The sequence below is a fragment of the Ambystoma mexicanum genome, chromosome 2q (genome assembly GCF_040938575.1).
Source record: "Ambystoma mexicanum isolate Mex_15411 chromosome 2q, UKY_AmexF1_1, whole genome shotgun sequence".
Lineage (NCBI taxonomy): Eukaryota > Metazoa > Chordata > Amphibia > Caudata > Ambystomatidae > Ambystoma > Ambystoma mexicanum.
Genome location: NC_090924.1, coordinates 246,174,933 through 246,198,674, shown reverse-complemented (window position 1 = coordinate 246,198,674; position 23,742 = coordinate 246,174,933). Strand labels below are relative to the sequence as shown.

At 43.6% G+C, this 23,742-nt stretch overlaps 1 protein-coding gene across 1 annotated transcript in view; it reads left to right on the top strand.

Annotated features, from left to right (window-relative positions):
- Positions 1 to 10,626: 10,626 nt before the first annotated feature.
- Positions 10,627 to 23,742, top strand: part of CYP2W1 (cytochrome P450 family 2 subfamily W member 1) — a 173,249-nt gene continuing 160,133 nt past the window's right edge. The window contains exon 1 of the mRNA XM_069646468.1: positions 10,627 to 10,686. Within this exon, the coding sequence (XP_069502569.1) occupies positions 10,627 to 10,686 (60 nt within the window). The remainder of the gene's footprint in view (positions 10,687 to 23,742) is intronic.

Here is a 23,742-nt window from a genome sequence, read left to right as displayed (position 1 = left end):
TGTTGGATGGCTGAAGACAGAGCAATGAGTGAGCCATTTGGAGTGACTACTCCTTGTGGCATCTCCCCTAAGAAGTGTTAATGATAGGTGCTCACTTAGGAGAGGGGTGCAAAACAAACCACCTGTTGTGTGACACATTAACTATATACACGTGACCTCATTAGTCATTTTCTTTAACTTTTCTGCTTTAGGTTTTGCAAGTGCCATTCTAAAGAGCAGAGAAGATTTCTTTAGGCTCAAATTACTGTACATCATGATAACGGGGAACATAAAGGTACCATCAATCTATTTTTGCTCAACACAGTACATGTATTCTCAGGGTGGTTTATTATGTGATTTGTGTACTTTTCAAGTCACCCCTATAACATAATTACTTTAGTTCATGAAAGCCAAAGATTAGCAAGTATAAGTAACAACTAGAGGTGGCAAGACAGTTGGTCAACTGCCTAAATTGCAGTCTGAAATAAAATATTGTCTTCACAGTGTATGTGACCTTTGGCAAATCAGATAATCACACTTTGCCTTATTTGAGAACATTGGCAATCCATAGAAGTGATTCTGTTTTCAGAATATACTATTATGAAAGCTATCACTTATGGTTTACTATTATATAAAGTCGCATTGATAAACCCAACAATCATGGCACTTGGATTGTGAACATTGTTTTCTTAGTTTCAATACAGCCATCATGCAAAGGAATATTTGTTGTTTCCGAATGTGTGGGTGGCCAAGAGGATCTTGGTCACATTTCCAGTTAGAGATGGTGATTTATGAGAGGAGTTTCAGTGAACTTGGGCTGATAGTCGTTTATGGCTCAGTTGGGAGCAAGTTCATCTGTCAATAATTCCAGGATAACGTGGAACCCAACACAACCTCTTATACAAGTCACAGCATGGCTTTAGACTAATGAGGGGAAAGGAAACTACACTCTCGTCGATCTGGGACATTCTAATAACCAAGGCCGATGCTAACATACCAAGTGAACATTTCGTGAAATTCTCTGCAGCAGTCAACACCAGCAACAACACAATCCTGCTAAAAAGACTTTGGCACATCGGATTAGGGTGACTTGAACTACACTGGATTCAACTATTCCTTACAGACAGAAAATAAACTACAAACGTGGACCCGATAAGTCACGTGTCTGCATCCTTAACTGTGGAGTACCCCAAGGACCCAGCCTATCTCCACTTTCCTTCAACAGCTACATGCCCCCCACCCCTCTTGCACCTCACCTCATGATCCCTGGCCTCATGCGCTTCCACCACGCAGATGATACCAAAGCATCTACACATTTAAAGACAATTGAAGACAATTAAAGGTCAAATAAAACTGATACTGGCACTTGTATTGTGTAAGTCAACGCGCGGCTGATGAAAAAGCGAATTAAACTCAACTCAAGCAAGACAGAAGAAATGGGAAGCTACCCACAACTGACTGCATTGATCAAAAACATAGAGTGCGCTCTCACGCTCAACCTACAGGTAAAAGCCACAGGAACACATGTTTTCTGAAGTATGAACTCTCCGGCACATTATGCCATACCTTGCCTTCCCACATAGAATGGTGGCACTCGTCGCACTGGAACTACTACCCTGACTATGTTAGACCAGCATCCTTTACCTGGCCCTCCAGGAATACCTACTAAACGGATTACAAGGAGCCCAACATGAGCAGCTAAACACCTAAGGCTCCAATGATGGAAACATCATACCGGCCATCCGATGTCTCCACAGGAGGTGAAATGTACGATTCAATTCAATACCCACATTGTCGCCCACAATGACTTCCATGGCAGAGACCCAGAATCCACCAAGAGGGAATCCACCCACTACAAGTGGACCAGATCGCTTCGAACCAGTACCTTTGGGGCATTCCAACTGGAAACGTCACAGAGAGTATTCATTCTCATCTCTGTCAACCAATCCTGAGGCATCGGCACAGGAAATCCCTTAACCTGGCCATTCATCAGAGCGCAACTCACGTGCTAGCACACCACTGACTAAAGACCAGCACCCAGATTAATCTCATGCAGCACCCATCCCAGATTCACACTAAAAGGGTTTTAGTAAACAGTCGGACGTTCTGGCACGCCTCAGACATGTTACAACATAAAAGATCATGAACATGGGCCCACAGACCACCTGGAGCAAGGAATGATGAAAACACCAACCTCCAAATCAGGACAAAACACAGATGGGACCCTTTCAGGTTGCTCTGACCAACACATGCCATGTGGCTGCGCCATCAAGGATCCCACCCTGATCTCCCCATAAATGCAAACTGGAACGGTCAGAATTCTGCATCCTGATGAGCAAGAACACGGCAGAACTGTCATGCCTAGATCAACAACAGGGTGGAAATTCAATGGTTTATTCTAGCACTGAATTGTACGGCTGAAGTCTTCAGTAATTCCAAATCCCCTCTACAACCCCTTACTAACCGACTCCCCTCTTTATCTTTTACTCCCTTACACTACAGACACGGACCACCTACTTAAATAGCAGCTTTCTGCTCACAAATACATTGACACCTCAGGTTTTGCGTCTGCCTCCACCTCCTTCCTAATGGCACCCTAGCCCCATTTCTGTTCTTGCAGAGGCTTTTTCGACATTGCCACCAAAATGGCAGACGTGTGCTCTACCAGACCTCTTTACATTGCATTAAAAAATGATTTAAAAAATAGATGCACTTTTGTGGCAGAAAAAGTCAAGAGAAAACTTTATCTAGACATACATGAGATTAAAAAAAAGCACCCGCCAGCCAATCAAGTGGCTAGCAAGGTGGGCTTGAACCGCCGGTGTAAGCCCCTGTTCCAAGCTACCCCCACCAACACCTTCTCCCAGCCCCCAACCTTACTGTATTGCCGCAGCTGCACCTTCCTCTCTGCTCAGAACATCCGACATGGAAAGGGAAGAGGGGCTCCCTTCGGAGCCCTGCCTTCCCTTTCCATGGTGGCCATGTTGGTAAAGGATTTTCCCTCATACAACGGGATGCCGCGCACGTCGCATTGTAGGAACGAAAACCCTTTTTTTTAGGATCCCGGATTGCTGCTTTGGTAACCCGCGGTGCTAATGGCCTTAACACCCGATCCGGCACGCCAGGATCAGGTGTTAACGCCTTTTTTGAAATATTGTCTTCTTTGCTGTGCCTACTTATTAATTGTTGCTACTTTACATATATATGGCATAAAGTACCCCCTACTATACGTTATAAGGAAGTTGCAAGTCATCGAGGAGTTCAGTGAGCGAATAGAGGTACGAGGCTGAAGAGTTCCTTGGGTCATGGAACTCCGAGGTGGGTTTTAACATACGGTAGGGAGTATGTTATTCCTTATAATACATGCCTACACATACTCCTTCTCTTCAATACCTGCCCTCTACCTGCCCTCTTGCTTAATCTAAAGTGGGAGATCTTCAATTTGCTGATTCATCCCATCAATGCAGAATCTGTTTGTATTTCAAAAAGCTAACTTACAGATTCCAATATACAGCAGAAAGTTAGTTTAGGTAGTTTAATAAAACGCATCGAAAAAACGTTCTCATTGTGTGCTTTAAAATAGAGCTAGACATATATTCACATGCCATATCAGCATTGGGTGAGCGGCGTCTGCTGTGTCTCCCAGGCAACCGGTACTGTACACACCAGCTGCCAGACAGAGCGCCATTAACGCATCAAACGCCATGTAATGAACCTGAATGCAATGAACCAGTAAAAGAAAGACTGTCTCATAGTATAATTAGCACAAACACTGTGGGAATCTTCCGAAAGGTGAAGCGCGGTGATACTGTGAATTATTCAACAGCGCCATCTACTGACCGAACAAGGATTTTACTTCCACAACATTCCTACGTGAAGGGGTTTTACTGCCACGTTGGTCTCCAGAACGAAAATTCAGGTTCTCGTCCTGGAACAAGTATTCGGCCATGATTTTGGATCTGCATGGGCCCAATCACTTCAGCACACTCTATCTGACAGCTGTTTGTCACTATGTCAAAGGATGTAAACACTCTTAACTCTGCACTGAATTTGTTACTCCAGGCAGGCCAATCAATTCATTTCAGGCGCTTTGATGTGGAGTCTGCCACAGCTGACCGATAATGAATGCATTGCCTGTTTAAGGGCATCCAAACCACATTGGCCTTCCAGGATGGTATTCTTTTCTGGGGAAGCACTGAGCAACAGCACAGTGCCTATTTGGTCAAGCATGCTGGACATTCATCAGAAGTAAGGTTTGACATTGAAAAGTCAAAAGTATACGTTTCTACATGAAGACGTTGAATACCTAAGGCATGTAATTAGCAATAAAGGGGTCAGACCAGTGGCAGCTTGCCAATGGGGTAACTGGGTGCCAACCAGCTGCCTATTATGGAGGAGCCAAGCCATTCCAGTGAAAACACTGACCAATCCCTCAACTATAGCAAGCGGCTAAGGATGCACTCCTGGCTGCCACTGTTGGAGAAAAGGGGTTTGAAAAATGAAAGGATGAAAGGCTGAGTTGACTTTGCAAATTATCACAAACATATCTCAGTGGTCAGTGTTTAACCCAATGAGCTCTTACTGGCGTGATTAGGGGGGCATGGGTATAAATGCCTACACTGGTGCAGCCCTGGTGGGCAAGTTTTCATACAGTGGTACAGCATTTCTATTGGCATTATGGGAGAGGTCAACAGGATGAATGTTCTTACGTGGGAATACTGGTCTACATTGGTGCATCCAGCAGGGACATGCTTTCTTACAGTGACACAGCATGTTTAACTGCCATAGGGGATAAAGTCGAAGTCATACATTTTCGTATATGGGAACAACTGACCTACATTGGAGCAGTCAGAGTGGACATGCTTTCTTACAGAGGCATGGCATTTTTACTGACATTGACAAAACCAACAATGTCAGTGTACTTATGTGGTGATACTGGCCTACGTTGGTGCAGCCAGCATGAACATGCTTTTTTAATGGTTGCAATCCATGTTTATTGGCACTGTGAGCAAAACTAACATGAGTGTTCTTATGTGGCGATGCTGGCACATGTTGGCACAGCCAGCATGGGCATGTTTGGGCGCAGCCAACATGAACATGTTTTTCACACTATCAGAATACTGTCATATATAGGGGGCAAAGGCATTGTGAAAATGTGTTAGAAAGGGCCCCTGTGCACTGCTAGTGCACAGGCACATAAAGGATTTTTTCATGTGTTACCCTACAAATCCAATTGTAAATTGTGTGTCTATTTACTAAATTTTCTGAGGTGTGCCACGTTTCAATCCATTATTTAAAAAGGTGTCTCCACGGAGAACACTTCCGGACCTGCATTGGTTGTTTTGTGGTACCCTCGCTATGTTCTGCTGTTCATGGACATTCACAGGAAAGCTTTACAACCCTCCAAATACAAAATGCACCAGCTGCCACTGGATCAAACCAAGTGAGTTTTGATTGCAGCGATCCAAGATCCACCACCACTTGATGGCAATGAGCAGCATGTGAGGTTTCTGGGTTTATGCAAATACTGTGCTAGATTCTATGCTAGATTTGTACATGACTTTCATAGTAGAGACATTCCGAGTAATATTGATGAAATGCTATCAGAGTATCGAGGAATACATTACAAAAGCACAAGGTCTACATGCCTTTGAAGCAAATACAACGTGTTAATTTATAGTGGCTACAATGTGTTGGTGCCTATGACCTGCGTGGTGCACTTTCACAGAATCAAGGGGGAATTACATGCACCAACACGTTTGATTACAGAACATTGGCTTCGGGAGTAGACATTAATTATTTAATTATCAAAAAAGCAACTCTCACATGAACCACACAAATAGACCATGGGGCTCATCCTAAGTATGCTGGCCAGGAAACAACCGTGCTGGTAAGCTTACCAACACCGTTGTTTCCGGACTGACATACTACGAGTCTGCCTGCCGGAGCCACTGTGTCCGACAGGGCAGACCCTGCCGCACACAGTGGCCACGGTAGGCAAACCGTCACGGAAGCACCATTGATTGCGGTGCGGATGCTTCCATGGTCCCCATTCCCATGCAGTCCAAAAGGACTCCATGGGAATGGGGACTTACAATTTACCAGCGCCTGACTTGACGGAATGCCGGGGTTGTAATTATAGAAAATAATACTGAAATTCGAACTAGGAATACCAAATCATCTGTTCCTCCATATTTTACTGAGTTTTCTCATAATGTTTCGGAGTTATGCTGCTTGGTCTTGGAACACATTACACTCCCCCACAGCAGAGTGAAATGCAGAAGTATTTATTAAAACATGAACCTTTCTGGATATTTTACTTGGTGCCTTATATCATTTATGATGATGGGTTACCTTTCAGTTTTAATGGTCCATAGAATTATCAATTCTATACATTTGATCTCATCTTAAACAGAATAGGACATCTAGCGATTACATTTGCCAAGGGTTTTGTATAGGGTGCATCCATTGCCTGCTGTGCCATATGGTGCAGATTTGTGGCGTTACTTTAATGCAAACTGTTTGAAAATGAGGGATAACACGTATTTCAGATATCTTTTGGCTTTTCCGACAAGATTGTCATGTTAACTCTTACACATGGGACTGGACCACTGAGGAATTGATCAAGAAGTCTGACTGAAACTAGTGCTATATTGGGTCAGACTTTGGTGCAAGGATTCTGTGATGATTCAACTTCCGTGCTACCAGTGGTTAAGGGGTGAATATTGGTTTCCAAATCATCCATTAGCCCCACACCTCTAATACACCAGAAGGGATCTGAACTGATTGGAATCAACAGCAAATTATAAACCTCCTTGTACAATTTTGGTAACGTGGACGCAATGGCAGGCTTATCTATCAAAGGTCGTGGATCATTGGTTCGTTGCAATGCAGAACAAATACAATTATTACCCAATGATAAAAGGGACTGTCCAGTCAAGACTGTATCAAAATGTCTACTTTATTGATACACAACAGACAGTTCTAGCAACACTATGAAATAAAACCCACCCTGTTAAGGAGTGCAGAGGAAAGACATTATGAATGAAGGAAAAAGGATGCCCTCAGGATACTGACAGGAGGGTAATTGCTATGGTTGATAACCACAGTTTTATGTTACTTGGTTTCAGCACAAATGGAGCTATGGGTCTTAATATGTCTCTAGGGACCTTCCGGGAAGAACCAGGGGAACAGAACCGCAATGTACCTTGTTCGGTAGGTGTTCTAGGTGCTCAACACGGTAAAGTGGGCCTCAGGGTAATTTTCAGGCTTCTGGGACAGAGTTCAAGACGGGAGTCAGCTGAGGGAATCAGGCGGCAAGAGCGAAACTGGACGAAAAGCCGCAGGCTGGCCTACACGGGGGCTCAGGGTCAGGAATCATTGTCTCAGTGCTAGTTGGCATTCTGAAGCACTGGTTGAGACATCTTGGATATCTTTAAGCAACTGCCACTTGACAATGGTCAGCACTGCAGTCGGTTGCTGCTCAAAGAACTCAAATGTGAGAGACTCAATGGCCTCCTCAAGGAAAGGATTGCCAAAATCAAGTTGACTTTGAAAAAGGGGTGGCTGTATTGCCGACCCCCAGCTTTATTTTCTCTTCGGAATCAGCCAGGATCAGACCACCACCTCACCTCGCATGAGCTGGTTACAGGGCGGCACATGAGAACGCCCCTTACACCTCCGTCTAGTAGTAGGAGTGATGCCCATAGCGTAGTGAAGCCTTTAGGTGATGAGATGCATGATTATTTGACATGTATAACCTCTAGCATTTCTTTCATTTCAGATCAAATCAAGCAGAGGAGTTGCTGGGGGGGGGGGGTCACGGGGCTATAGCCTCAGGCCTTTTGTTTGTAGCCCAGGATAAAAGCTCAGGGACTACAACCAAAAGGGTAGCTAGCACCGAGTCCTGACAGTCCTGACATTAGTATAGCCCTGGATCATTTCCAGACCTAGCAACACCTCTGAAATCAAGTGCCAAGGGAGGTGGTCTAAGAACAGAGAAGAAGACAATTTGACAACCAATCCTAGTGAACTATTACCACCACCTAAGCAACAACTGTAACTGAAACACTTCTGTTCTTAAGAAAGCGCCCAGATGCCTGTGGGCTTGGCATGTTATATAAGCTTCAAAATAAATAAATATGTTGGGAACCTAGTATTAATTAGAAATGTTGCCAGAAAGTGGCATTAGCCACGTTTCCATGGCTCTTTCTGTGTTGAAGAAGTGTCCCCTTCTACTGTTAAAATACATGGAAGAAAAGCTTGGCTGCACCTGGGTGATGTGAAGATCTACAAAGGAAAGACCTGCCCTCCCACCGTTGCTGATCCAGAAGCAAGACAAGAAGAAGAATTTCAGTGTGTGCAGACCCGATCGATGACCAAGAAGGACAATAAACAATGAGTGATTAATACATAATTTATTTGGACTGAAATTCAATGGACACTCTTTATAGATATTCTAGCAGAGAGTGCAAAGACTTGCAGAGAAATCCAGGAATTTTGAAAATAACTTTTAGAAACACACATTGAAGTATCGGAATTATGCCTAAATGTCAGTTCTTGATCAGAAACTGGAAACAAGATCTGTATCCAGATTCATTTCATGGAGAGTACTTGTTTTAAGTGTTACTTGTCGATAGTGACGTTCATCAGCTTGCCCTAGCTGTCTTTGTGTTCATACTTCGATCTTACCCTGCTCTTGTTAGAAGAGATGTTAATATTCACACTTTTTTGCAGGATCCAAAAATAAAATGGCCCTGTGATGAGAAGACTTCTTATTGCTATATTTGAGCACATTTTACAGTTACAAACATAAAGAAATTTGATGATTTTATTAAAAAATGATTAAAGAAGGAAGTAGCACGGTTCTAGAGGATGAACAAGTACAGCGAGTAGTAGGATGGTGTGAGAGATGGATGCCAATGTTCTTATGCATGATATAAGCTTGCATGACTGTTCTCTTTGTCCTTCTGTTCCTCATCTTTCACAGTCTCTATCATGTTAGCACTTCCGCTGAAGGAGAAATCCTTATGGTTCTCCCTACTATGAAAACTACGTTTGATTTACTCCATGATTATCACACAACCTTTGGGAGACACAAGAGAGATGCAGAGGAGGATAGTAAAGGGATAAATACCTATCTAGATAACAAAGCACATTTGGGGAATAACATGTGGTAGCAACATATGAGAAAAGTGGGAGAGAAAGCATCTAAGGAGGGTTGCGACATCTGCGCTCTCATCCCCTATGCAATGAATACAGTACGCACTTTCATTGCCAGAGAGATTCCAGAGCATGATGCAAGGTGCCTCAGTCATCTTGCAACATGTACAACACGAGGACAATTCCAAGGAAGCTGGACAACTTTGCGATGGAGATCGATGTGGTCATTTCCATACCAGGATGATATCAAGACCTTACAAATGGAAAAGGAACCTGAATGGAAGAGCAAGATGCTTGTGTATCCTGCTCAGGACAGGATGGGGTGATCATTGAAGAGATGAAGAAAATGAACTGTCCTGATGTGACGGAAATAGTTGGATCAGCTGGAAGTTGGGAACTAACCAAATTTTTGGTCTATGGATGAGTGAAATCCAAGAACAGATGGGAAGAAGGAATGATGTTGTGTGCAGTTCACCTGCTGAAAACAGAGTACGTACAAGAAGTGCAGAGGGTGAATGATGGATGTTTGAAGTCATGGGCTAAACACGCCAAACTACTGACATGGGTAGAAGATGAATCAGGCCCAGTAGTTGTAATTCCAATTGCTAATATGACACTGTGTTTCCAAAGACACAGAAAGAATCACGTGGGATACAACAAAGAATGCAAAACTACAATTGACGTTCTAAGGATGTAAGAAGGGACAGCAGTCCTCATGGACGATATTGGGCTTATGGATCTAGAGCTTGTCCAAGGTTGCACAAGGATTGGGGCGGAGTATCTTCTTTGGTGCTGATCCACGTTGCAGCATTATTGATTCCACAAAGCGACCTGAACATTGGGTCATTTCCAAAAGTAAATGCACATTTGAGAAAAAGATCACTTGGACTTCTTTGTTGGACAAAAAGAGAGAATTGTTTCTCAGCCAAATCAATAACAGCATATGACTCCATTCCTAATGAACGCAGGTTGTTCAGTAAGACTGCCACACTATTTATGACTATATTCATGCCTGGGATCCAAACAGTAGCAAACGCTAAGTGGCTACAGATTACCAGATGGGAGCTTCTGCAGACAATACAGGCTACCACAAAGGGATTCAGCGCTATCAAGGAAGAACTGAGGGCCTTACGACTAATGACACTCCAGAACAGATATGTCCAGGATATGATCACAGCGATGGAAGGAGGAGTTTGCGCCAAAATCGGGCCATCACGTTGCTCGTTCATACCTTCTCATGATGAAGAGAATGGGACCTTGAAAGAGGCCATAATGTTGTTGACAGACCTGCATAGCAAGATGGAAGATGAGACAGATGACATTGAAGATGACAGTTGGTTTGCCTCCCTGTTCTCATGGATTGCGCAGTGGTTGGCAAATATATTTAAAATCCTTGGAGTTATATTAGTGCTAGTGATGTTCAGATTCTGTGTAATCAGGATAGCGATTGCCCAATGCAAGAAAACAGCAAAGAAGGTCGTAGGAATGAAGATCATGATCGATGTTGAATCTGGACTAAGACCCAAGGAGCTGATTGATGAAATTGTCAGACAATAAATAGAGGCCAGTATCATAGCACCTGAAGGAACGAAGTACCTGTATCCAAAGAATCATAAGAAGTACGTGGGACGATGGGTCTATTGTAATCCGAATGGACAATGCAACTACATGACCTGGAGTGTAGATGAACATGTCAAATCAGCAGGCACCCTGAGGGGGGTGATGAAGATATGGACGCCCAAAGAAACACTTCTTCAAGAGAAAATACCAGAATGTGGAAACAATTGAAGAAGTGGTCAAGGACTTGACGACAGGAGGGAATCTAGAGGAGCAGTTAGATGCCTCTGCATCTACCACCTGTCTGAGATTGTGCCATGTTTGACACCAGCAGTTGTGCCAATACTGCAGCGTATATTCGAAAGAAGATACCCATTGAGACAAACCTATCAAATGTGCGCTTGTATAGCAGACAATCTGTGGGAGGAACTCGCTGAAGCAATATTATAAAGAGCAAAGAGAGGAGCTAGTGAAATCACAAAAGACATCTGCGATGTCTGGAGATACTGGTTGAAGAAGGTGCATTGATCCTATAAGAAACTAATAACGAAGTAAAGAATCGAGTGAAGTCTTTATTATGAAAAAGAAGATTATATGTGCACGAAGTGCTGCAGAGAATCAACCATTCAAAAATTGTACATATGCCGAAATGCAAGGTAGATTAATTCATCATAAAAGCTGGCTATATGTAGTGAATAGATTGCAGGCGGAGCCACCAATGTACAGAAGCTGGATATCGGTGTCATGAATTTAGTAAGCCAGGACCTATGAAGAGAAAAGGCAAGGATTACATTGCAGCAAGAATAAGCTGAAATCGAGGGCCTGCTTGGCAAGGCTGTCGGGCCTGGTATCAAAACTGAAGCAGCCAAGATCAGTTATCTATTCTTGAAAGGAGTGAATGTGCGAAGGATGAATAATCTCTTGTTAAGGTACAAATAAAGAACACCAAGAGTGCCAAGTTTTATTCATTTAAGACGTTTAAAAACCTGCAAAATAGACCAAATCGTGGTCTCCTGTCACATGAGCCAAGGATGAAAATAGAGTTGAATCTGGCATCCTAGAACAGTGATAGTGAGTGCCTGCACTCCCATATATTCCCAGAGACAGGGATGCTTTGCAAGGCCAAGTTCAAAGACAATCTTCATGACAGAAGGCATGGGCAATGAGAGATGTTGGGCTAATTGGGTGGGTAGGTAAAGTCAGGCCCACCTCTTTGCAACTTGGTATGGGCTTACGTGCTGCTAAGTGAACCGAATGTTCCACATATGTCACAAGCATGTCACATGTCACAAGAGTGCCAACCAATTGTAGAGTACCTAATAGTATGAAGGCCAATTGAAAACCGTGTACTTAATGATTTTTAAGATGACATGTTTTAGAGGTAGGCATATGTTGTCCACCTGACAGTGGGCAGCCAATCACAATCCCAGTCTCTATGTATTGTGTACTTAGATGTTCTCCTTAAGCCAATTACAATCCCTAGTAGGTTTTTCATTATTTGTGACAAGATCAAGAGAGACTGAGTGAGCGAACGTCCGTTGATGTTTGTTGTAACTCCCTGTTTCAGATACTTGTTAATAAAACAGTATCTTTGCCATATTCCAGAGTTGGTTCATTTATTTGGACTCAGAGTTATTCTGCGAACCCACCCATTGCATGCACGTTTCCAAAAGGGCCTAAGCTCAATAGAATTTTGAGGGGTTCCTATATGTCTCCGACTCACCTTAACTATACGCCGCCCTATAATATATATAGCTAATAGCCATCCCTAAAGAGCCGTTTGCCAACTCAATTCTACACATATACAAAGCACACCATTTCTTACTTGCCAAGAGACAATTATAAATAGCCAATGGCTAGCAGTGAGTCCACATTTTGAGCCTTATATTATGCCTTTGTGCTAGCACAAGTTGTAGTGAAGCTTATAATGAAGTCTATGCTGTTTCAGAAAATGACTTTTCTTAATAACCTTCGAACGATTGTATTAAAAAATAGGTAAATATTCCAGTGTGGCAACCGCCTGTGCAAGCAACATTTCAGTTGTCAACATTAATGACTTTATAGTTTAATTTTTTAAGTTGATTGCATTTTTAACAGCTTTTTACATTGGGTTTTCCATGGGAAGAAAGTATATATTTTGGCCAAAATATCTCAAAAAATATTTTGTAGGCACCTAAATTCTATCTGGAATTGGCCCACTCAAGAATATTTTGAAAATAGACCAATTTTGAGATATGAATGTTTGAAATGTATCTATATAAATTGCAAGCGCAGAATGAATGCACCCTTTTCATACAAACTATACACAGAGCGTATGGAATAAATTTACACTTTCAGTACGAACTGTCCACAAAGTGTATGAGTTTGACAACACGTACATTACACAATTAACATCTCCTAAAAACTCACATTAAAGGCACGCCTCAGCTGACTTTAAGTTTTAAGGTGATGGGATAAATGTACACCTGCAATACGAACTGTAGACAGAGTTTATGAGTTTTACAATATGTACATTACATAATTAACATCTACTAAAAACTCACATTAAAGGCAAGTCTCAGCTGAATTTATTGTGAGTTTTAAGGTGATGGAATAAATGAAAACTTTCAATGCGAACTTTCCACTGAGCACTTGAATTGACTTTGATGTCAGTTTTAAGGTGATGGAATGAATGTACACTTTTCATACAAACTGTAAACAGAGCGTGCACCTACAGCACATGCATCTAAAACAAAAGCTCCTACGATGCATGCTTTTTCAACATATGCTTCTATGACATATGCTCCTATCGCACACACCCTTATGACACACACTTACCATACACTCTTCTGACACACACCCTAATGAGACACTCCTATAACACATACTCCTACGACACATGCTTGTATGACATGCATGTCATGTCATGACATGCTATAACATGCACTTCTACAACACACACTCCTATCATACATGTTCTATGATACACATACATACTACTACATGCACCTACTGTACATCATATGTGGACATATGGCACATGGTCCCACATGCACCTCTGTCACATGCACCTATGACACATGCACTTATGACACATGTTCCCATGACATGTGCTTATATGACATGTGATCTGGCAACACATGTTCCTAAAACACACACTCTTAAAACACATAGTCTAAGTACACATGCGCCTACTACACATAACATGTGGATATACGCCACCTGCTCTCACATGACACATTCTCCTGTGACACATGCTTCTATGACACATCCTCTTACCACACACACTCTTATGACACACTCTGTAATTGCACCCATTCTTATGACGCATACTCCTACAACACACACTGCTATAACAAGCACTCCTGAAACACAAACTCCTATATATGTTCCTATACAACATGTAATTACTACATGTTCACCTACTACATATAACATGTGGACATGCAACACATGCTCTCATATGCACCTAGGACACATGCACCCTCAACAAATGCACCTACAACACATGCTCCTACGATACACGTCCTACTACACGCACTCTTATGACACACACTTTAACGACACGCTCCTATGACACTTGCTATTTTGACACGTGGCTCCTATGGCTTAAGTTAATCGGCAGTAAGACCGATGTACTGGTTGTGGGTACTTCGTCCCCCCATCTTTTTTGGACCTCGCAATTCTGGCCATCGAGCCTTGGCCCTCTTCCGCTTCCGGTTCAATCGGTTCGTAATCTCTGTGTCAAAATCTCTGCCTCTCTATCCCTTGACAATCAGGTGGCTAGGGTATGTAGTATTGGGCACTTTAAACTCTGCATTCTGCGGAAAGTCGTGCCCTTTATTCCTGCTGAATGCCAGGCCCCGGTAGTGGCAGCCTTGGTTCTCAGCACTCTCCACTACTGCAATTCTCTCTATTTGGCCCAGCCCCGTTACCTGATCAAAAGGCTTCAACTGCTGCAAAATGCCGCCATTTGTTCTATACTCCACCCTCCCTTTGGATCTCATATTTCCCCTCTGCTCAAGAAACTACACTGGTTTCCTGTGGCCAGCCGGATCCTGTTTAAATCATTGTGTCTGGTGCATCGTGCCTTTTATGGCCTGGGTGCTGAGTATCTCCAGGCAAAGTTTGTTCATTACACTCCTTCCCGTCTACTGCGCTCTCAGTCTGCGTGTCTTCTCACTGCCTGCGCTATCGTCTGTCACGCATGGGAGGCCGTGCCTTTTCGGTGGCGGCTGCTATAGCTTGGAACAAGTTGCCTACTGCTCTCCGTACAACTGAAGACCACCTTACATTCCGCCGGTTGTTGAAAACCACTCTGTTCTAGGCCATCTTACTCTTATGGTGTTGTCGGCCGCTCTGGACTTTGACTCCTCTTCAGTAGCCAGCGCAAGATGCCTTTGGGTGTACGTGCGCTTTAACAGGTTTTTATAATATAACATAACATAACACGTGATGCTATGACCTGCGCTCCTACAACACATGCTAAACAACACATACTGCTGCAACACAGACAAAGCACAATTTTATGACATACATTCTTACAACACCGAAACTTTCAAGAAACAGACTTATGACATATACACTTATGACACATGTTGCTATGCAACATGCTCTTATGCCACACACACACTTATACTATATGCTCTTACAACACAGGCTAGAACTACAACAAACACTCAGAATCAATAATCAGGGACAGTAAACAAATAATTGAAATGTTTGAAAACATTATTTCTTACAAAAGAGTTAAGGTTAAACCAACAAAAAACATAAAGTCTACAAAGATCAGAAATAATAAAGTTAAGGTAACAACATAATAAACTTTATTAATGAATTAAACAATATTATATTTAAATCACTGATCATGGTAACCTTAAGTCGCCCACACATTTAAAAGCATACAACATTACCAAACAATTATAACAATTTCTCGCTGTCAATTCACAATTTCAAAATTATTGCTGTCAAACACTCCTCTGACATCTGCCACCTCCTCGAATAACTTGACCTGGATTTACTCGCCCTGACCAAGACAGGGTTCAGGGCCAGCTCTGTCACGACTTTTGACAGTCTCCTCCCTGAAGACTCCAAGATCCTCTCAGAGCCAAGAACCAACCAACCTGGAGGTGGAGTTGCTCTGATCTTTCCTCAGTGGGTATCTGCTACTGTCATTCCTATGCAGGCCTACTCCTCCTTTGAATGCCTAGTCTTCAGGCTCTCTATCTCTGCTGGCCTCTCTCTGACTGTGGCCACCATCTACAGGCCACCTTCTACAGGCCAGGTTTCCATCTTCCTCTCAGAGTGGGCTGCTCTCTCCTCTTCCCTCCTTACCTCCAACTCTCAATTTATCCTCCTTGGAGACCTCAACATCCACCTGGATGCTTCTAATCCATCCAGTGGGCTCTTCTGCAACCTCTGTGACACTCTCTCTCTCCATTCTACCCTCTGGTCCGACACACTCAGCCGGACACACCTTGGATGTTCTCACCTCCCCAGACATCCCCCTCTCAAATCCTCTCGATACTACTCTCTCTTGGACTGACCACTTTCTACTTTCCTCTCATCTGAATCTCTCTGTCCCTCAGACTAAGCACACCCCAGCACTGCCAGCTACCTTCTCGGTCATTCGGTCCATGAAAACTGTTTCAGTGAATGCCTTTGCCTCTACTTTCTCTGCTCCTCCTAAACCTGCGGCTGACTCACACTGGGACACAAACCTCTCTAACCTGCATCTTGCTATCTCCAACACTTTGGACATCCTTGCACTTGTCATGAGAATCCCTCTGAAGCCTACCTCCAAGTGCAGCTCTTGGTATGACTCTGACCTCACTGTCCTGAAACACAAGCACATGGTGGCTGAGAGGAAGTGGGAGTGCTTCAGGCGCATCCTTTGACAAACTGGCCCGCCGCCTGCTTAAAAGGTCTTACAGGCTTTTTGTCCTGTCCAAAAAGAGAGTCCACATCCAATCCCCCATCTCTGCAGCCTCTAACATCATGGCCAAACTCTTTAAAATCTACAAGGAGCTGGCTAATCCTTCTGCAGTCTCCACCTCGCCTGTTCCCTCACAGGCCCTCTGGATGGCTCTGACTTCTCACTTCACCACTAAAACTCAGGCCATCCTGTCCTAGCTCTCCATCTTCTCTCCCTCTACTTCTCTCAGCCCCCATCTGGCCGACTCTCCCTCTCCTCCTCCTTTCCCCTCTTTCTCTCTGACAAACCCTGGTGATGTTTGTAGACAAGTCCAATCTATGATGAAAGTGTTGTCCAAATAGGTACTTCCTTTACTTCTCCAGAACCATCAAGACCACATATCCACCCTCACGCCAGCCTTGGCTGATTTCCGCAATCACTCTTTCGCCACTCGATCTTTCCCCTTTCTCCTTAAGCAGGGCCATCTTAAGCACTTTTGGGTCCCGGAGCACAGACACCATTTCAATGCCAACATTAGCAGTCCGCGACCAGGGCACTTGTGTTCTAGCACAGGTACAGGACACTTCATCAACAGCAGGCACTAAGAAGATTTACTGGCCATCGTACAAATGTAGCACACAGATCATAATCCAGAATAGAAATGTGACTCAGATTAGCTGCCTCAAAGAATGCAAAAGTGTTCAAGCATGGATAGAGGAGACCACTTGGAAGCAAGGAGAAAGTTACATATACCATAGCATGGATAGTGGATGCAGATTAGAAGCTACCAGGAAGGTGTCTGTATGCAGATGAACTAAGATTAGAAGGGGGGCATGGTTTTCAAGTGGCGTTGCTGTTAGAGAGCAAAGAAACAAGTGACTCTTATGTGTAATGTATCCATGCTCACTATTACTATCGAGGAAGCAACACCATAGCCAGGAAAGCCATGTGTGATGCTTTTTTGAAGATCATACCTTGAGAACGAAATCACTCTAAATGTTAGCAATTTTGAAGGGGTTAGAGACTGGGAATTTTGACAGGTTAGGTATTCCAAGATTAAATGAGATGCCCAGGATAACACATTGGTTCAGCAGTGAAGCTGGGATTTCCAAAAACTCTTTAATGTACACAATGTACCACTTTCTTTTCAGTTCTTAACATTAACTAAAAGAATCCCATTTTTGAGAATTGACTTGGAAAGTACACAAATCACATAACATAACATGGCAATTTAGGGCCTCATTACGACCCTGTTGGTCCGGAAAGAACGGTGGTGGTAAAACCGATGCCACCATTCTTTCCAGACCGGCTGATTAAAAGTCCTGCAGGTGGGAGGTGTCACTCCCTCCAGGTCTGACCTGGCGGGTTTAACACCACCCGCCTGCAGGCGGACATGGAAACACTGGCTCTGTCATAGATGGAACCAGTGTTTCCATTGTCCCCATCCCCGTGGAGTCCTATGGGGCTCCATGGGAATGGGGACTTACACAATTCCGCCTCGGGAATTCCCAGGTCACCGGGGTCATAATGCCCCAGTGATTCCGGGAATCACGGAGGCAGAATGGTAATAGTAATGGTAATAGTAACCAGCCATTTTTTCCGGCTCGGTTACCGCCGGACTCGTAATGAGGCCCAAAATGTTATAGAAGCGTCTTATGCAATATGGGAATGATTCTAGCTTCATTGTCTCCATCATCATGAGTAGTGAATAAGTGCCAGAATACTAATTGATGTGATCTTAAAAGATTTCATCTGGTTTTCTCTTTTGTATTTTAAATCTTTAAATATCTCAAAAACACAGGCTTGTGAAATTGTTATTTATAAATGTGCAGAAAACCTTTTAATTGTACAAAAAAAGCAAACCGTTTTTTGTGTCAAATTAGTAGACGTTAAAAAATGCTTGCCAAAGGCCTGCAATAAGTGGTCCGCTCTCTTCTCTCCAAAACCCCTTCCACTCAAATGGTCTACATAAAAATAAATCAGGAAATGGACTAAACAATGTCACCAGCATAAGAGAAGGCAAACCTTATCACAGAAAATAGCATAATATTGCCAGTGAAATAAGATGATTTATTCAGGATCACTGTATCGTCTGCTACCAACGCCAGGATACAAGCATGATTGCTTTGGCTCCAAAGTCTTGAATTTAGATACCTAAACACCTCTCGTGATGACACTTGATGCTCATCATTGGAGGTGGGTTTTTTTTTACAACGAACCATATGCTATGCTATTATAACTTTTATAGTTACTGATAATGGTATCTGTTGTGTTACAAAAGAAAGTACATATACATGCAGGTGTATCAACTTCGGATATAGCAAAGGCTGAGTCGACTTTGCTGGAATTTGGTATTGTAATCTTGCACATGAACACAGTGATCTGAGCAGAATGTACTCGTCAACAACAGATAGCTAATAGGTTTAGTTTCTGAGCAGCGTGCCATGAAATATCCTGACATTTGGTATTTAAGTTAGGTAAACAATGGGAAATTACTTCTTTAGATAGGTCAGCCTTGTGGGGCCCCCTCCCAGGTGGGGGCCTGGGGCAAGTGCCCCTTTGCCCTCCCATAAAAACATCTCTGTCCTTAAGCACTCCCTTGTGCACCCCCTCTTTAAAAAGACTACTTCCTATCCCACCTGCCCGGCAAACTATCGCCCGATATCTATCACTCGTGTCCTGGGCAAACTCCTGGAAAACCTGGCCATCTCCTAGCTTACACTCCACACTGAATCTGTTGGTTGTATCCATGACCATGAGTCTGGCTTCAGAGCAGCCAGCGGTACAGAAACTGCTCTCCTGAACACCTGTGATGACCTTCTCTCTAATCTTGACTTCAGCCCTCCCTCTGTCCTCATCCTCCTTGATCTTTCCTCTGCTTTTGGCACAGTCAATCACGCCATCCTGATCAATCGACTGCGCCAGAACCTGGGCATCACAGATCAGGCCCTGGAGTGGTTGACCTCCTTCCTTCTAGATTGACACACCCAGTTCCAACTTGGGTCCCTTATCTCCACCACCTCTCTCTCCCCATGTGGTGTTCCCCAGAACTCTACCCTCTCACCCTGACTCTTCAATGTCTACTTTGCTCCTTGCCCACCTGATCTCTACCTTATACTCTAACTTTCAGTGTTATGTAGGTGACACTCATCTCTCTTTCAGGCTTACCTCAGCCTCCTCGCTTTCCTCGCTTATTCCTGACTGTCTATTCGCGATTCAGGAGTGGCACACCGCCAATGATCTCTGCCTTAATGCCAGTAAGACTGAGATCCTACTCATTGAGACCCGTGCTCCTGCTTTCCCTCTCCTACTCTGGCCACCCTTATTGGGACCTCCTCCTTCGCCTTCCATTGAGGCAAAAAAACATGGTGTCATCTTTGACTCACTCGTTCCTTCTCTCCTCACATCTCGGACCTTGCCAGGAAGGCCCACTACCAGCTGCACCTCCTCAGAGGTATTCTTCCCTTTCTCACTTTACCCCAGAAGCTCACTGTCTCTTGAGCCATGGTTCTCTCTAGGCTGGACAACTGCAAAAGCCTCTTTCTCAATCTGCCTTCCTCTACTCTCTGCGCTCTTCAACTAATTCAGAACAGGATTGCAAGACTTATCCTTGGCCTCAAGCCCAGGGACGGTATCTCTCCATCCCTGAAATCTCTACACTGGATCCGGTGGCTGCACGGATCAAGTACAATGCCCTCTGTATTGCCCACAAGGCTTACTAGGGCCAGGGCCCACATTACATCCAACTCTCTCTTCCAAAATAACTTCCTTCCCGAGCCCTTCACTCAGCTGTCTCTAACTCTCTAAGGGTCAGACTCTTCTCCATGCAGAGAGTTGGGGGTAGATCTCTTTCTTCGGCTGGGGCCTCCCTCTGAAACTGAAACATGAGGATAACCATCTCCAGTTCTGGAATCACCTCAAGACCTTCCTCTTTGCTTCTTTCTCTCCTCCTCTTCCCTGCTGAATTTCTGACTGAAACTGCACTGATCACCTAGCTACCCTCTGATCTTGGGTCCAGATCCCCCCCCTGCCAGCTGCACACCTGCACACCTGCACTGCCTCCCGGGCAACCCCTGCACTTGGGGACTGTTTCTGTATCGCTACAATCCCCCCAGCTCTTGACACTTGATGTCTGCACTTACCCCTGCACTTGCCACAAGCTGGCCGAACTTTACCTATTTTATTTATTTAATTTATTCTTTATTGTTGATCCTATGTATTGCAATGCCCCTTCCTCCTTACCCCCGCACTTTTCCTTTCCCCCTCCCCTGCACTTGCATGATCTCAATATCACCTGGCCTAGTAAGATCGTTGTCCTTGTCTTCCCTCTGTTCCCACACCCTTGCCTCGTCGCGCCTTGAAACACTTCTGTATAGGCGAGTTATAAATGCCTTATCATATCATATCACATAATTATCGTTAATGCGGGGAACGTGTACGTGTATTGCCAACTCGTGATACAGCGGTTGCTGTGCGACTAATCCCGACATTAATGCTAATAACGCTTGACGTTAATAACGCCCAGATACCACCCAACTTGTGATGAGGCCCATTGTATTATTTTTTAATTATAACATGTTTGATACATTGAGCATCATTCCAAATCTGGTGCTCTCAAAATAAGCGTGCCGGTAGCAACGTACCGGCACCCTTTCTAGACCGTCAGACTACGAGATTGCCTGCGGGGCCTGGATCTCCCACCAGGTCTGACCTGCCGGGAGTACCGGGCCCTGTAGATATCGTTTTCACTGAAGCACCGGCATGGTTAGCAACGGTGCTAGTGCTTCTGTGTCCCCATTATGTGGAGTCCTATCGGACTCCCGAGGAATGGGGACTTACAGTTTCCACCACCTGACATCCTGGCCTGTCACCAACTGTAATATCCCAGTGTTGCGAGGTCAGAAGCAACCCTTTCGATAGCACCGGCGGGTTACCTCCGACCTCCTAATGAGGTCCATTGCCTTGTAATGGCATTACCACTCTGATTTACTTGTATCATGGGACTTAAAAACATTTTATAAATAGCAGTAAAACTGTAGGTACCAGACAAAAACTAAATTTAGGCCTGACAACACTTTAAACTCAATAAACTCAGGTGGCTTGGAGGGCCATAAATATTGGTCTGAAGGGATGCATCCGGCCCACGGGCTGTATGTTGTGTATGACTGCTCTAAACCAAAGTCTAGGATAAACAAAAGTTGAATGCATTGTGTATTTGTACATAGATGTCACCAAGCACAATATCAGGGCTATTTCTTGATTTGGGCAAAATGGGAAGGCTGCCCAGGACGTAGGAACTTTAAAGGCAGCCTTTATAGGAAACAGGATGGCAAAGAGTTTGTCATGTATGTTTTTAAGATGCCTTTGTTGTCATCAGAGTATTTGATTTCCGAGTCTTGCATGTCCCACTGGGATTGCAGGCTGGGGACCTACATACAGAAATGTATTAAACCATCTTTTATAATGCACTTAACACCTGAGACCAGTTTTTAAGTGTGGGACCAGGATTTGAACCTGTGTTTCTCTATGTTGTCTTGCTTCCAAGACAAACACGTTGCCCCTGAGCTATCCTCCTGGTCCAATGTGCGTAAGGTGTGCTTTGGCACCTCCCCAGATATTTAGACTGCCTGAGACACTGACTATGTCTATGTCCATGTGCTGGAACCAGGAAGCACTCTTTGCATCCTGGTTCCTGTTCATGCTGTGCAGGCAAGACACCAGTGGTGAGGAGCAGAGTTTGGACCTGGTCTAAAGGGAAGATTAATTTACTTTAATGTATTACGTGTGCATGTATGCATGCATGAATGAGTCAATGTGTGATGTATGGGTGGCTGGGTGCGCATGCGAATGAGCGAGTGTGAAACGTGCTAGTGAAAGTTGGTTGAATGTGTGTATGTTTGTGTTTGTGAAATTAGTTCGGGCTGGGGCACTGATTTTGGTAGGGACAGGCACGGAGGGTACAGTGCAGCATGATATTTCTAATGATCATCCGTGATAAAGTAAGCATGATATGGTTTATTACATGGCTATACTGGCATTTTGGCTTTGGTGCAGCTATTCTAGCTATTTTTTACTGTGACATGGCATTGTTTTTCTGGGCATCTCTGGGCATCCATGAAAATGCACACATGATGTGTGTTATTAAGTGGCTAGGCTGGCATTTTGGTGCATCCAGTCTAGTTCTTTCGTACTGCGGTATAGCATATTTTTACAGGATTATCTAGAATAAAACAAGCATTATATGGGTTATGTTGTTAGAATGGCATTCTGGTGCATCCATTCTAGCTATTTCCTACTGTGGCATGCCATTTATATTACTAAGAATCTGTGCGTGCTAAAGCAAACGTAAGTGTTATTCAGGGCTATGATGGCATATTTTGGTGCAGCGAGTCTGGCTATAATTTCTTATGTGGCATGGCATTTTTTTACTGGGCATCAAGGTTAAAACAGACATGATAAGTGTTATTATTTGTCTAGAGTGGCTGACATTGATGCTTCCAGTTTGGACAAGCTTTCATATTGTGGCCTGGCATTTTTAATGGCAAAGCCAACAGGAGTATGTTCTTACATGGGAATACTGCCGTATATTGGCAGAGCCAGCGTGAACATATCTTATAGTATCATAACTGGCATTATGCACAAAGCAAATATGAGTGTGTTCTTATATGGGAATAATGTATATATTAGTTTAGCCAGTATGAGAAATGTATGGGCACAACCAGTGTAAAAATGTTTTTATATTGGTATATATTCCGGGCAAAGGAATCATGAAGAAATGTTGGGAAATGCTCATATACCCTGTTGGTGACTTGCATCCATTGGCTTTTTTTATGAGTTACCCTTCAAAATCAATTGCAGACTGTCTTTTTACCCAATTTTTCACAGAAAGATTGTTGTAAAATGCACCATTTTAACCTATTATTCAAACAATGTTCTCAGGGGGAGCACACCCCAAGTACACCTTTGTTTGTTTATGTGTTCACTATGCTTGGTTACTGTGACATATTTGTGGGAAATATTTACGCTCCTCCAATTAAAGAAATCACCAGCTGCCACTGGGTGATATTACGTTCACTGTAGTTAACTTTTTTTGTATGGTATTTTAAAACTGGCAGATGCATTGCAAATCTCATAAGTAAGATTGTTCATTG